Source organism: Cnephaeus nilssonii (genome assembly GCF_951640355.1).
Source record: "Cnephaeus nilssonii genome assembly, chromosome: 1".
In the NCBI taxonomy this organism is placed as follows: Eukaryota; Metazoa; Chordata; class Mammalia; order Chiroptera; family Vespertilionidae; genus Cnephaeus; species Cnephaeus nilssonii.
This window is the reverse complement of record NC_137072.1, coordinates 25402497-25419177: the sequence shown is the minus strand read 5'-3', so window position 1 is coordinate 25419177 and position 16681 is coordinate 25402497. Positions and strand designations below refer to the sequence as shown.

At 39.7% G+C, this 16681-nt stretch overlaps 1 protein-coding gene across 3 annotated transcripts in view; it reads left to right on the top strand.

Moving 5' to 3' along the window:
- The window catches only part of STAM (signal transducing adaptor molecule), a 117021-nt gene that overhangs the window by 59942 nt on the left and 40398 nt on the right, over window positions 1-16681 (top strand). For all 3 annotated transcript variants that reach the window (XM_079772061.1, XM_079772059.1, XM_079772060.1), the window contains exons 6-12: window positions 2741-2831; window positions 4558-4750; window positions 8610-8704; window positions 12186-12277; window positions 14692-14779; window positions 15220-15274; window positions 15908-16061. In XM_079772061.1, coding sequence (XP_079628187.1) covers window positions 2741-2831; window positions 4558-4750; window positions 8610-8704; window positions 12186-12277; window positions 14692-14779; window positions 15220-15274; window positions 15908-16061 — 768 coding nt within the window. The remainder of the gene's footprint in view (window positions 1-2740; window positions 2832-4557; window positions 4751-8609; window positions 8705-12185; window positions 12278-14691; window positions 14780-15219; window positions 15275-15907; window positions 16062-16681) is intronic.

Genomic DNA, 16681 nt, shown 5'->3' with positions numbered 1-16681 from the left:
GAATTCCATTTTTTATTGATTTATCTGGGAATTACTGTATACATTTGTAACTTTTGAAAATCTGTTTTGAGTTAATACTGGATTATTTCATGTAAAATGTAGAAACCTTGCAACAGTATAGGGTTTATCTACTCCACACTTCAGCATCCTTTATGCTGTAGTCATCTTACATATGACATATATTCTTCTACATACATTATAAATCCCAGGAGGCAATGTTATACTTTTTGTTTAAACTTTGAGGGGCCCCCATTTTATCTGATTTTAGAAGCTACATGTGTTAATTTAATCCTCTTAATATCCTGTAGTGTGTAGGTGATATTATTATTCTCATTTTGTAGATAAGGGACTTGAGACACAAAGAGCATTGATTTAGCATTTGATCTCGTGTTTGCCTGACTACCCATTCTCAACTACCCATGTCATAGCACCTTGAAAGTGTTATCAGAGGAACATGGAGGAGGGAGTGCTTTATTAAGAGGCTTAGGGATGTTTCACTGAGAAAGTGATATTTCAGCTGTTTACCCACTGATGAGTTGCAACTCAGCAGGGAAAAATGTGGATGGAGTAAACAGAGTCAGAGGGGAGGACATTATAAGTAAAGCAAATGTGTGTCATAGGTGTAGAAATACCAGTATGTGTTTCTATAATAATCCTATCTAATAATAGAGTAAAATGTAAATTACCATCACTCCGCTACACCCACGATTGGGCGGTGGGAGGCTGGGGGGGCGGGACTCAGGGTGGCCTATCCGGCCATTGAGAGGCACGGATCCGCTGCCACTGAGGGGGGCGGGACTCCCGCCCCCTGCGACTCTCAACGGCCAGATCGAGGCCAAATCCGCGGCCGCTGAGGGGGCCTGCGCAGACACCCAGCTGCGCCTCTCAACAGCAGGGTAGCCAGGTGTCCGCGGCAGCCCCCCTCAACGGCCGTTGAGAGGCGCAGGGGGTGGGAGTCCCGCCCCCTGCGCCTCTCAACAGCAGGGTAGCCCCCCTCAGAGGCCACGGACCATCAAAAGCGTGGGAGCTGGGTGCCTCAGGCACCCAGCTCCCCGCGATCAAAAGCAAAAGTGTGGCAGCTGGATGCCTTTCTGCTCAAGCACCAGGCCTTTCAGAAGCCTCCGCCACGCTGGAGGCTTCTGAAAGGCCTGGTGCACCAGCGATCGAAAGTGAAAGCGTGGCAGCTGGATGCCTGTCCGCTCAGACACCAGGCCTTTCAGAAGCCTCCGCCGCGCTGGAGGCTTCTGAAAGGCCTGGTGCACCAGCGATCGAAAGTGAAAGCGTGGCAGCTGGATGCCTGTCTGCTCAGACACCAGGCCTTTCAGAAGCCTCCACCGCGCTGGAGGCTTCTGAAAGGCCTGGTGCACTAGCGGACAGGCACCCAGCTCCCCGTGATCAAAAGCAAAAGCGTGTAGGGGACCCTACACGTGCATGATTCAATCATGCACTGGGCCTCTAGTAAAAGGATAATATGCTAATTAGACTGGACATACTTCCGGACATCCTTCCGGACGAAGCGGGGTTGGAGGGAAGCCAGCCCGGGTCCCAGTGCCTGCGGGCAGCCGGGGGGAAGCCAGCCTGGGTCTTGGGTGCCTGCGGGAAGCCGGTTCTGGCAGCCGGGGGGGAAGGAAGGCCTACTCTTGCACGAATTTCATGCATCAGGCCTCTAGTATATGTATACGTATACATATGCGTGTATATATTATCTATACTAATAATAGCCTAGGGCCGTCATAACATAAACAACCAGATGGACAACCGGTCACTAGGAAGTGCATGGAGCACCTCTCGGTCCCTTCCCCTTGGCCCACAGGCTTCTATCACAGCAAGGCTGGTGGTAGGCAGGTGGGTGGGGGGTGGGCGGGGCGAGGCGGGCGCGGCGAGGTCGTTAGCCTCTCCTGGGGCCGTTCCAGAGGCCTAATGACCTTGCCACTGCCGCTGCAGCTGCGGATCAGGCTCAGAGGCCCGGAGAGAGAGGCAGGGCCTAATCAGCAGCCTCCGTGGCTGCTGGCGAGGCCCGGAGAGACAGAGAGGCGGGGCCTGATCAGCAGCTGCTGCGACTGCTGGCGAGGCCCAGAACCAAATCTGGGTGAACTGCAAGGAGCTAATGGCTACCTAGGAGGCGGAGATTTTGACCCTGACTGGCATAGAAACTGACCAGTCAGAACCAAATCTGGGTGAACTGTGAGGAGCCAACGGCTGCCTAGGAGGCGGACCTTTTGACACTGACTGGAATAGAAACCAACCAATCAGAACCAAATCTGGGTGAACTACCAGGAGCCAATGGCTGCCTGGGAGGCGGAGCTTTTGACTCTGACTGGCATAGAAACCCACTAATCAGAACCAAATCTGGGTGAACTGCGAAGGCAGAACCTAAGGTGGGGGCTGAGGAGGGGTTTTAAGGGCAGCGGCTGTTTGGTGTAAGGCAGTGGTCAGCAAACTTCGGCTTTTGAGCCACATGTGGCTCTTTGGCCCCTTGAGTGTGGCTCTTCCACAAAATACCACAGCCTGGGCGAGTCTATTTTGAAGAAGTGGCATTAGAAGAAGTTTAAGTTTAAAAAATTTGTCTCTCAAAAGAAATTTCAATCATTGTACTGTTGATATTTGGCTCTGTTAACTAATGAGTTTGCCGACCACTGTTTTAGATTGACAAGAAGGATCTTGCACCTTTGTAGATTAGGTGGGGTAGGAGTATTTGAGATTGGTGCTCAAATATTGTGTTCCTTTTTGTGTGTGTTAGGCTGCAGAACAAGCAAAAGCAAGCCCAGCTCTGGTAGCTAAGGATCCTGGTACTGTGACTAACAAAAAAGAAGAAGAAGATTTAGCCAAAGGTATGTTTTTAAGTCCTTGATGGTGGCAAAAAGATGGGTTGCTTACTTAATATTTTTTTCCTGAAGTATTTTAAAATAAAAGAAATAGGACTTTACAGCTAAAGCTGAAATCTACTTTGTTACCCTCAATATCACTTCTTCCTCTTCTCTCCCAAGGCGACTATCATGTATGTCTTATTGATCAGTATTTTTACTACACAATTTACCCATAAATATTCATAAACAGTACCAAATACTTTTTGTGTCCAATAAAATTTTTTCATAAATACTGTAGGTACCATTTATCTACAACTGTATTTTTTATGCAACGTTTGAAATCTATTCATGATTAGACATATGAATCAAATTTACTTTTTTAACTGCTGTATAATATTCCAGTGTACTAATAAATACATACTTTAATATATCCTCCTATTGATGGACATTTGGGTTTTCTGGTTTTTATTTTTACTGTAATAAATATGCTTCATTGAATATACCTGTATGTGTTCGTGTGTGTGTGTGTGTGTGTGTGTGTGTGTGTGTGTTTTGTGTGACTAAAAGTGAAGTATTGTTGGCTCATGGGGCAGGCATTTCTTTAATTTTGCTAAATAGTTTTATTTTCTCTTCCATCATCAGTGTATGAAAGCTATTATTATTTTTAACTTCCTGACAGCATTTGGTATTGTCAGTGTTTAAGTTTCATGAATCTGATAGATTCGAAATGATGTCCCATTATTTTAAATTTTATTTCTTTTACTACCAGTGATGTTGAGTCCTTTTTTGTATGCTTATTTGCATTCTGTCTCTTTTTTTATTGAGTCTCTTTTTAAAAAACATAATGATATGTAGAAAGTCTTTATTTTGCATGCTAATCTTTTGCCTATTTTATCTATAGTAGATATCTACTCTTGATTTTTGGCTTATACTTTAACTTTGATAATGGTGCGTCTTATCAAACAAATTTTAGTCAAAATTTTTGCTTTTATGTTATTTTTACTTTTTTATGTCTTAAGTTGTTCTTTTCCTACTCTAACATCCTAAAAGACATATTCCTATATTTTCTTATGACAGTTTTAAAGTTTTATTTTCTCATTAGGTCTTTCATTGATCTAGAACAGAAGTGGAAAGGAAGAAGGGGTTTGGGTTGATTTGAAAGCAAGGTAATCATTCCCATAGTGATGGCCTATATGGGGAGAGGAGGATGGAGATAGAGGAGACATAGTTGAAATCTATTTTGGGGAATTTGTTAGGTGAAACTTTATTGTAGTTATTTCTAAATTCCAATTCTTAGACTGATTATAAAAGAATTATCTTTGGAGCAGTAAAATACAGGTTCTCAGCAATTAGTAAGTCCCCAATGAGGTTTGAGACTATTCTCCCAAGTGATTTTATCATTTCGGGAACTTAGTCTATAGGAATACATTGAAAAGCCAAAAGAAAATATATCTGCAACTAAAATTTTAAAAATGGATCTAAGTTTATGTCTTTTTAATTACCCAGAATTATTTTAATTGTATTGTTCAGTAAAAAATAGTCATCATGCTGTTCAATTTTTTTTGTTTATTTTTTTTGAACTTTCAGTTGTGAATGAATGAATAAAATTGATGAAATGATTTTTATTGTCCTAATTTCCAGCTACACTACTGAGAGAAGAATACTTTTTACCTTCAGATACATTTTTGTAATTCTTTGGATTATTGGACATGTTAACATTTTGGGTCTTTTTAAACCCATTATTTTCTAGCCATTGAGCTGTCCCTGAAGGAACAAAAGCAGCAGTCCACCACCCTTTCCACTTTGTATCCAAGTACATCCAACCTCTTAACTAACCACCAACACGAAGGCAGAAAAGTTCGTGCTATATATGACTTTGAAGCTGCTGAAGATAATGAACTTACTTTTAAAGCTGGAGAAATTATTACTGTTCTTGATGACAGGTGATGGAACTTTCATGTGAAAATATATAACATTACTTCTGTGTTTCATATTACTCCTGTTGGATGCTATCAACAAATGCAATTAAAAAAATACTGATCCAGCTATTTTCTTTGCCTGATGGTTGCTTTGCTTATGTTATACTGGCTGGATTCTTATTTTGTAGTTTAATTTTTTTCTTATCTATTTATTAGTTTTAATTTCTTCTTGGAGGCTTAGTTTAATCTATTTATTTTTGGTTCCATCTAATAATATAGTTAAATTAGTAAAAAAGTTAAAATTTTAGAAAATATACCAAATATGTGTGTATATATGTATTTGTGAAATTTGTAAGAAATACAGAATATAGTTAGTTTATTATTTAGTGTATTTGTTTGGAACAAATTAATTTTACATGGAATTATATGCATTTACATTATCATAGGAGAGGTGATTAAGTGCATTTGTCTCTTACTACAGCTTTATATTTATGAAAATTGTTACTGATAATGAAGTACTAAACTTTGCAAATAAGTGGTTTCAAAAATAAATTCGAATAGGTTTAAGGTTATTTCTATAATCTATATATATAAAAGCATAATATGCAAATCAACTGGACAGCGGAACAACTGGTTGGCTATGACGTGCACTGACCACCAGGGGATAGATGCTCAATGCAGGAGTTGCCCCCAGCCCACAGGCCCCGATCACCTGATCAGGGCCTGCTGGTCAACCTCTTGGTCCCTCCCCCTGGCTGGCAGGCTCCGATTGCCCGATGGGGAACAGGGAACCGGGGGTGGGTGGCGGCGGACGTGGGTGGCAATGGGGCCCCGATTGCCCCGCCGGTCACCCCACACACAGAGGGCGGTGGTGGGGAGCGGGGCCGGTTGCTGGCAGCTGGGGAAGATCGGCCCTGATCGCAGGCAAGGCCTAGGGACCCTACCCATGCACGAATTTCGTGGGCTGGGCCTCTAGTACATACTATAATACTAGAGGCCCAGTGCACGAAATTCTTGCCCTCGGGGGTGGGAGGGATCCCTCAGCCTGGCCTGTGCCCTTCTGCAGTCTGGGAGCCCTCGGGGGATGTCCAACTGCTGGCTTAGGCCGGATCCCCTTGGGGAGCTCTCATTCGGACATCCTTAGCGCTGCTGCGGAGGTGGGAGAGGCTCCCACCACTGCTGCTGCACTTGCCAGCCGTGAGCCTGGCTTCTGGCTGAGCTGCGCTCCCCCTGTGGGAGCACACTGACCACCATGGGGCAGCTTCTGCATTGAGTGTCTGCCCCCTGGTGGCCAGTGTGTGTCATAGCGATGGGTCTTTTCACCATTTGGTTGATTTGCATATTAGCCTTTTATGCCTGCGGGATTGGGCTGAAACCAGCTCTCCGATATCCCCCGAGCGGTCCCAGATTGTGAGATGGCACAGGCCAGGCCGAGGGACCCCACTGGTGCACGATCAAGGCTGGGGATGGATGTGGGAGTTTGGCCAGCTGGGGAGGGACCACGGGAGGGCTCCAGGGCATGTCTGGCCCTTCTCACTCAGTCCCGATCGACCAGACCCCAGCAGCAAGCTAACATACCAGTTGAAGCGTCTGCCCCCTGAGGTCAGTGCACCTCATAGCGACTAGTTGATCAGTTGACTGCCCCTTGGTGGTCAGTGCATGTCATAGTGACTGGTCGACCAGTCAACTATCTGCCCCCTGGTGGTCATTGCACGTCATAGTGAGCGGTTGAGCAGCCTTAGCATATCATTAGCATATTACCCTTTGATTGGTTGAGTGGCCGACTGGAAGACCGGACACTTAGCATATTAGGCATTTATTATATGGAACTAGAGGCCCGGTGCACGAAATTCATGCATAGGTGGTGGGGGGGTGTCCCTCAGCCCAGCCTGCACCCTCTCCAATCTGGGATCCCTATTATAATCCAGGACTGCTGTCTCCCAACTGCTCACCTGCCTGACTTCCTGATTATATTTATAAGCTTTTGCCTGCCAGCCTGATCACCCTCTAACCACTCCCCTGCCAGCCTGATTGATGCCTAACTGCTCCCCTGCAAGCCTGACTGCCCCTAACTGTCCTCCCCTGCAGGCCCGGTCGCCCCCAACTTCCCTCCTCTGCCAGCCTGGTCACCCCTAACTGCCCTACTCTGCAGGCCTGGGTCCCCCCAACTGCCCTCCCCTGCAGGCCTGGTCCCCCCAACTGCTCTCCCCTGCAGGCCTGGGTCCCCCCCAACTGCCCTTCCCTGCAGGCCTGGGTCCCCCCCAACTGCCCTTCCCTGCAGGCCCCGTCACCCCCAACTTCCCTCCTCTGCCAGCCTGGTGATCCCTAACTGCCCTCCCCTGCAGACCTGGTCTCCTCCCAACTGCCTTCCTCTGCAGGCCTGGTTCCCCCCCCCCCCCCAACTGCCCTCCCCTAGAGGCCTGGTCCCCCCCCCAACTGCCCTCCCCTTCAGGCCTGGTCCCCCCAACTGCCCTCCCCTACCGGCCTAGTCACCCCCAACTGCCCTCCCCTGCAGGCCTGGTCCCCTCCAACTGCTCTCCCCTGCAGGCCTGGGTCCCCCCCCAACTGCCCTTCCCTACAGGCCCAGTCGCCCCCAACTTCCCTCCTCTGCTGGCCTGGTCACCCCTAAGTACCCTCCCCTGCAGGTTTGATCGCCCCCAACTGCCCTCCCTTGCAGGCCTGGTCCCTCCCAACTGCCCTCCCCTGCTGGCCATCTTGTGGCAGCCATCTTGTGTCCACATGGGGGCAGCCATCTTTGACCACATGGGGGCAGCCATCTTGTGTGTTGGAGTGATGGTCAATTTGCATATTACTCTTATTAGATAGGATGATTTCTCAATTAGAAAATAATGAAGTTATGTTTGAGCTGTTTTATTGGAAATTGCACAAAACTTTGATCATTCATTCAAAAATATTTATTGAGAGCTTGCTGGCTTTTCTTAGACTAGATACAGATACAGTGAAGATACAGTATGCACCTTAAAATGTGTTCCTTGTGAACGTTTTGTGCTATAAACAGTGTTTCTGTCATATGTGTTTTCTTGTGGGGAAAAATTTGCTGATATGTACTAGATAGAGCACAAGAATGGACATCTTGATTAAGGTCCTGCTATATATCATACTAGAGGCCCGGTCCATGACATTTGCGCACTCGGGGGAGGTCCCCTCAGCCTGGCCTGCACCCTTTAGCAGTCCAGGAGCGATCAGTCAGACATCCTCTGCGCTGCCGCTTGTGGCTGAGCAGGACTCCCCCTGTGGGAGTGCACTGACCACCAGGGGGCAGCTTCTGCATTGAGCATGTGCCCCCTGGTGGTCAGTGCCCATCATAGCGACTGGTTATTCCACTGTTCGGTCGATTTGCATATGACTAGAGGCCCGATGCATGAAATTCGTGAAAGAGTAGGCCTTCCTTCCCCCGGTTGCCGGCCCCGGCTTCCCTCCGGCACCCGGGACCCGGTCTTCCCTCACAGCCCCGGCTTCATCCGGAAGGACGGCTTCATCCGGAAGGACGTCTAGTCTAGCATATTACGCTTTTATTATTATAGAAGATTACAAAGGATTCTTAAGGTGGAGCCTTCAAACCACCTGAATTTGACAATTCTTAAATATGCGGACCTCTTTTATAAGGGGAGAGTTAGTGCCTTATAGTAAATCTTTTAAGCATTCACCAGCCTTCCAAAAGATAAAGCACTATGTGTTTAATAACTTATTTTTTTTGAGGCCTCATCTCTTATTTATAATAATGATACATTCATTTCATTCTTCACTGGATTGATGTGGGTTTCAAATCTGGTATTAATGTAAGTTAAACACTATAAAAGGGAAAGATTTATAGAAATAAAAATCTTTATTATAGTCAAATATTCTTTTTTGTTCCTCATAGTGATCCCAACTGGTGGAAAGGTGAAACCCATCAAGGCATGGGGTTATTTCCCTCTAATTTTGTAACTGCAGATCTCACTGCTGAACCAGAAATGAGTAAGTATTTTCCAGTCTGTCAATGGATGATAATCATTAATCCTCTTAATGAAGGCTGAGTAAATTCAACTTTTTGGAGCAGGTACTTTCAAATGGTAAGTGTTTTCAAGGTGTTTATTAAAAATGCAGTTGCCTGGTCAGTAGATTATTTACCATAAATCATCTAAGAATTGCAATCATTTGTCTACCAAGATTATCTTTAGAGAAAGTATTGATTTTTTTCTTTAAAAAAAATTTATGTCTACCTATACATATAAATATATGTCTGTGTGTATGTGTATGTATGTATTCACACACACATGTATATATGTGCTAGTGTAAAAATGCACACTAAAAAGTGTTAATGGAATTTATGCATTATATATTTTCATTATCAGTTGATAAAAGTGTGACAAATGCAGTGTAACCTCATAAACAATTCTTCCTTTTCAAAGGTTGAGACTATTTCTCTGGTGTTCTAACCTCAAATTTGGAAGCTGTGGCCTCTAAGCAACAGTAATGGCTTTTCTAAACCTTCCTGTAGATATTCAGAAGTGGCCATAGCTAATCATATAAATAGTTTTTTTTTTTTCCAAATCTTTGCTGACTAGGAGAAATAAACTAGAAAGTGGGGCCAAAGAGGTAGTGATATTACTGACAGGCATAATAGTTGCAGGAGATGTAACTGGTGGTAGCTTATCAAAATGTTGATAGACAGTTGACTACATTTTTTCATAACACTGTACTTTAATGAATCTTCATAATGAGGAGTTTGAGTTATCAAGGTTGTCATAACCTCCCTTTGTTTAAGGAAACAGTAATATGTTCTAGTCTAGAAAGATTTCTATTAGTGATTGACATTTTTAGAATTTTAAAAGAATTTTTGTATATAAGTTGTAAGCCACAGTTATCTGGCAGAATATCTCATCTCAGCTCATCTGTCTATATAATAACAGCTAGAAGGAATTAATGTTATAAACTGCAAGATGCTTAATTCTTTTTTTAGTTTACAAGAATTCTAAGAATGGATTTTTGTCATAGTCATCTTTTTATTTTCAATAGCACCAACTACTAAATACAGACTAGACACATATAAATATTAATGTAATAAATAACACATAAGTGTATATATAGAGATATACTTTTCTTTAAAAACATAAGTACACTTATGTTTTCAAGAGAAGGCTTTCACAACAAACCAGACATTACAAATCTTGAGAAAATAATGCCCTCTCATAGTTATGCCAGGTTGTTTTTTGTCATTTTTATAAACAGATTCCTGATACCTATTTCTTTAATTGAATTCTTTTTTTGTTAGAACTAAAAAAAAAAAAAAATGTTGTAGAACCTTGTTTGAATGGCAGTGCATACTGTGCTCACTTTTAACCTGGGCTGAGGGTGGAGGTTTTTTTGGTACTGGGGGTTTGGGTTGTCCTGAATCAATTCTTGGAATGGGTAGAATAGCCTTGAACTTCTCTTCACGATGAGATCCAAGAGCTCATGTAGATCATATAGCCATCTCATCTTTTTTTCCCATTATATAGCATTGCATTTTAAAATTAGTATTCCAACTCATATGTTTCACTCTGGACCACCTAAAAGAGAAACAGGAGCAGCAGAGCTTATGTAATGTAGTCCTCGAGTTTGGAAGATGAGTGCTAGTGTGATCCTCATAGCCTCATTCTTTATGAGGAAGCAGAAACCCACTTAATGTGTCAAATAGAAATACCTGGCCTCCTTAGCTTGTTAGATATTGGTAGACACAGTTAGATATTGTGAAAGCACTTTATTTTTTACATATATAAACATTTTATATGTATATCCACACACATACTATACACAACACACGTGTGTACATAGTAATAGTATTGGTTCCTATGAGAAAAAGCACTGTGAATTTGTGCACGGTCAGCCGGCAGGATGTGAAGTCTACCATGTGTCTCTTACGGATAGCAGACAGTACAGTGCTCTCCCAGTTTTCTACTTGCGAATAGCTCAAGATGTAAAAAGCAAAATATGTATAGCATATGTCTCTTTTTTCCTCCATGGAAAATGAAATCAGCTGAAACTTTTTGTGTGTGTAGAATTTTGCTTTATGGTGACTTGAATGGGATGAATTAAACTATTTCCATTGTATATGGAATCACATAACAAGGAATATGTAAGTGATGTGACTTACTGTTCTCAGAGTAAAATCATAGGCCAGATTCCAGTTGTGTGGGCTGGTAGAACCAGATAGATTGGCATTCAAATCCAGGCTTTGCCATTTATTAACTTTCACCTATGCAAGAATTTATAATCTTTCTAAGCCCCTGTTAACCTTATTTGTGAAATACGCTTATCTCATAGGATTGTATTGTAGATTCTTTGGAGGAAATGTAATATGTACTCCATTAAGCACATTTAATAATTTAATAGATATTTCCCTTACTTAATTCTACCCTTTGCCCACCTCCCTTTCCTCTTGATTCTTAATATTTTTATGAATACTGATTGACCACGTGGATACAAAGATGAAAAATTCAGAGAGGAAATTCATTTCTTTTTCTTTTTTTCTTTTTATTAAGTTCAGATAGGAAAGAAGAGGGAGAGAGAGATAGAAACATCAATGGTGAGAGAGAATCATTGATTGGCTGCCTCCTGCACGCTCCCCCTGGGAATCGAGCTGCAACCCAGGCATGTGCCCTGACCAGGAATCTCGAACCTGGTTCATAGGTCAATGCTCAGCCACTGTGCCATGTCAGCCGGGTGGAAATTCATTTCTTTTAAGCTGTATGTGCCTTGATATTCTTTTGGAGAAGGTTAATTGCTATGTTAATCAGATCTTTATATGGTATGTACTAATATACCATATTAGTTAATATTATATTGATTAGATTTTTAAAGTTTTTTTTATTGAGCAAGAGAAATATGCGTTTCTGGCCAATGGTTTGTGGATCCCTTAATAATCATTTTTTAATGCAAAGAACAATGTAACTAAAATATATAGTCTGATGTAGTGAAAAATTCAGATCCCTGTCAAGGCTATTTGTAAAATTTCCATTGGCTTGGATGTCGTTCTCTTAGTCAAAAGTCTTTGTGGCATGCTGGAGAACATACAGCTAACTTTCCAATTCATTGCATTGAAATAGCATGGTCTATCAAATGAGATTTTTCTAAATTGCAGAGTTCATTTATGCTATTGTAAAATTTTGCTTTTTTTTTCACCGATTTACTAAACTCCCTTGTGTAGTAGGTGATTAATCTTTGTTTCAGAAATATAACTCTTATTTTTAGTAATGTGTCTTTTATGGAAAATGTAAAATCTTTAGAAGAGAAAATTAAGAAATCTTGACATGAAGTAATATTTAGTCATTATTGCCAAAATCTGCAACCTAATTATTCTTTAAATTGAGTCTCTCAGCTTAAGGGAATATTTAAAAAATTCAAATTCTCTCTTGTAACTTAAAGTGTTCTCAAATAAATGTATTCTAAGGAAAAGGTAATATTGCATGTTTTACAGTAAAAACGGAGAAGAAGACGGTACAATTTAGTGATGATGTTCAGGTAGAAACAATAGAGCCAGAGCCGGAGGAACAAGCCTTTATTGATGAAGTAAGTGATTTCCACCTTGAGAGCAGTTCATATTTGGTATTGAAGTTGGAATGTTTTTCTTGTCTTCTTTAACAATAATTAATTAATGCATGTGTTGTTTTAGTATAAAAACATAAACAATATAGTCCCATTTTTACCATGTGAGCACATATAGTTATACCTTATTATTTTAAATTTCTGTTTAATATTTTACAGAATGGATATATCATGGTTTTTTAATTCTGTTTTTGGACAGTGAGGTTGTTTTCAGTTCTTTCCTGGTGTTTTTTTTTGCTATTACAAACACTATTATGAGATTTTTAAAATATATTTCAAATAATGTATAATTGTTTTATTTTAAAATGTTTGTACTTAATGCTCTGGAAATTATATTCTTGGTAACATTTTAAACTTATGATGAAAAATGAGAAGTTATCTTTAAAATATGTGAAGGGATTAATAAGTATTTAGCCTTCTTTTAGGGGAGCCAGAGCAGAAAGTTTGAAGAGTGTTCTTTTACAGAAATAGATTGTAGAAGACTGCTAGGAGCCAAGGCATCCAACTGGATTAGGGAAAGTTAATTAGCTGATTGCATTACATCAGAAATGCATGTAGAGTCAGTTAGGGGTCTCTCTAGAAACCTTATTTCTCTGATAGTAGGTAATTTCAGATAGAATATAGTATTCTGTAAACACAACAAAAATTATCCAGGTATTAGTTTCTCTCACCTCACCACCCCCTCCTTTTTTTTTTTTTTTTTTTTTTTGTTGTAGGAAAACTTTTCTGACATGTGCCTTTTTTGGACTGCTTGAAATGAAAGTTGTGAATATTTTACATTGAAAAATAGTACCCATTTCAAAACATAAAATTCTTTTGCCTTCAGAAGTTTCTTATATGCTGTGTCACTTTTACTCTCTACTAATTAATTCATTTCTCAAACTGTTCTTCTATATATAATGCAGAGTTTTTGTTTAAATAACTTCTGTGCTTTGAATTGGTAGTCTTTACATTATTTACCTAATGTACATATGTTTAACCCTTTGCACTCGCTTGCTTTTTTTCTCGATTCCTTTATTCTACTCGGGATTTAATTTTTTAAATACCCCAGATTTTACAAAGCGCGCAGTAGAATAAAAAATTGGAGTTTCTTTTCATACAAACTTATTTATTTGGATTTTTTTATATTTCAAATTATTGATACAATCAAAGAGTAATTTTAATCTCGACATCCGAGTGCAAAAGGTTAATAGTATAACCCTGTAAAGGTTGTAATTATTATAATAGTATTCTTTGGTGTGCTATGTAAGATTTATATTTTGATTTTTAAAAACCTACGTATAAATACATATGTACTTATATAATGTATAGCGGTACTAATGTAAAGATGGTTTCATTAGCCCCATTGGTGATTAAAACAAAAGATTCTGAAGTATGTTTAAGTCACTGCCTTGAGATGCCTTCCAGCCTTTCCCACATAGACAAATAGAGAGACCACAAACTGAAACATTGGTAGCAAGAAAATGTAGACAAGTCTTTATGGCCCTACTTAGAAAGAGAACAGGTGTAATATAGCTGAGCTATGCCTTTCTAAAACAGCTGTTGTATTCACCCTGGGGGAGAAGTAATAACTGAGTTGTTAGTCATAAGTAATGCCATCGTGAGAGAGAGGTTACATCTGTCAGCATGTTAAGGCTACAGCTGCTTCAAAACAAAGTGAAATTCACCACCATGAAATTAGATTGAAGAACTCACATATTGTAAGTTTAAATGTGGCTCTATCCTCATTTAAGAGAATCACTGTGAGGACTAAAAAATAAGTAGGTAGAGCAGTGGTTCTCAACCTTTCTAATGCTGCGACCCTTTAATACAGTTCATGTTGTGGTGACCCCCAACCATAAAATTATTTTCGTTTCTACTTCATAACTGTAATTTTGCTGTTATGAATCGTAATGTAAATATCTGTGTTTTCCGATGGTCTTAGGCGACCCTGCTAGCGGTTCCCAACCTGTGGGTCGCGACCCTACTAGAGGTTCTCAACCTGTGGGTCGCGACCCACAGGTTGAGAACCACTGCTGTAGAGCCTAAGACCATCGGAAAACACAGATATTTACATTACGATTCATTAACAGTAGCAAAATTACAGTTATGAAGTAGCAACGAAAATAATTTTATGGTTGGGGTCACCACAACATGAGGAACTGTATTAAAGGGTCGCGGCATTAGAAAGGTTGAGAACCATTGAGGTAGAGTTTTCGAGGCTCTGACTTCACATGGTACTTAAAGAGAGTACACAGATATTAACCACATAAAAACAAAATTGGAGTCTACATATCTGAACTACAAAAGTTCTCTATCCATTGTCTAATTAACAAAGTGAGAACATATTGTTGTGTAATGACTAGTTGCTTTTTATATTAACTATTTAATTGCTGTAGGACAAAATGGACCAGTTGCTACAGATGTTGCAAAGTACAGATCCCAGTGATGATCAGCCAGATCTTCCAGAGTTACTTCATCTTGAAGGTAAAAACCTTGTTTTTCATTTATCTTCCAAATAAAGGATAATTAGAGGTTATATCTACTGTTCTGTTACAGCATGGTTCATATTTAAATAAAATTGAGAATGATACAAAACATGTTCACATTTCTCACTCTTCTGTGACCCAGTCTCACACTTATATGCTATTTAAAACTTTGGTAGAATTCACATTCTTATACAGTTCTATACAAATTAAATATTTAATTTAAAATATCCAAATATTTTATTCAACATTTTAGAATGCTGTAAAATAAATATTGGTATTTTAATATTTTTGAGATCAAGAAAATAAATCTTGGGGTCTCTTTATTAATATCATTTTATTACTCCAAATTACATCTTGTATTTCTTATATGAATATTCATCAGAGATTTGCTTTCTTTAGTTGCGTTTTCTTATATTTCTTCAAATCTTGTCACCTTAGCAATGTGTCACCAGATGGGACCTCTTATTGATGAAAAGCTGGAAGATATTGATAGGTAAAAGAGCATGTGCTCTCTCTATATTGTGTACCTTCTTCCCTGAAGTTCTCTGTAAACTACCTACTGGGATAGAGCTGCCATTATAATTTATTTTATTACTGGTTTTATTTATTTATTTTCTTCTATTGTGTTATATTTTATTTTTTAATTTTTCTATTTTATTTCATTTGAATTTTTCATTTTTATTTTTTTAATATTTTCTATTTTTATATGCCAAAGGAACCAGTCCTCATTTACTTGTTTTCTACTAGATGTGGGAATTTGAATTAGACCCAGCTCTCCTCTTTTTTTATCTTTTTTTTAAGGTGAGGATTTATTTGACCTTCACTATATTAGTCTTTTTTAAAAATAAGGGTTAACTATTATAATCATGAGTGACATTACCGGAGCCCAAATGACCCATCTATTATTTTCTCGGGAATCTTAAATATTTCAAAGTAAAGTCAACTACAATAAGCTCTCCCAACACAGTATTTAAATCTGAGTTTTGATTGCCTTGGAGCTAAATACAGGATATTTTCTGTCACAAGGTAAATTTTTAATATTTTGCTATTTTGATATGCCTTATTATTTAGAACATTGTACTAATTAAATAGCAGTTATGTTTCAAGTTATTGTATAATATTTCAGAAAACATTCAGAACTCTCAGAACTTAATGTTAAAGTGATGGAGGCACTTTCATTGTATACCAAGTTAATGAATGAAGATCCAATGTATTCCATGTATGCAAAATTACAGAATCAGCAGTATTATATGCAGTCATCTGGTGTTTCTGCCTCTCAGGTAAGCTTTTAATAACTCAACTATATCATTTTAAATTCTCAAATATATTTGAGAATATTTGGAATAACTGTTTTTATAAAATTTGAAACTTTCTAAAAGTAATATAAAAGAAATTTTTACTTGACAAATATCATGTATACTATATAATTATACCAATGTGTTTTTTTTAAAAAAATATATTTTTATTGATTTCAGAGAGAGGAAGGGAGAAGGGGACAGAGAGAGAAATATCAATGATGAGAGAGAATCATTGATCAGCTTCCTCCTGCATGCCCCACATTGGGGATTGAGCCCGCAACCTGGACATGTGCTCTGACTAGGAAATCAAACTGTGACTTAACTGGTTCATAGGTTGATGCTCAACCACTAAGCCATGCCAGCCGGGCCCAATAGTTGTTTTTTTTTTTTTAAATTATTTTTCTGTAGGGGTATATATCAGAATCACCCATCAAACTTTTTGAAAAAGTATGGATGCTTTGGTTTTACCCAGACTTGTTAAAGCAGAATCTTCAAGAGGGAGGTCCAAACGTGTGCATATTTTTAAGGCTTTATATGTAACTAGAGGCCCGGTGCACGAAATTAGTGTACGGGAGTGGGGGATGTCCCTCAGCCCAGCCTGC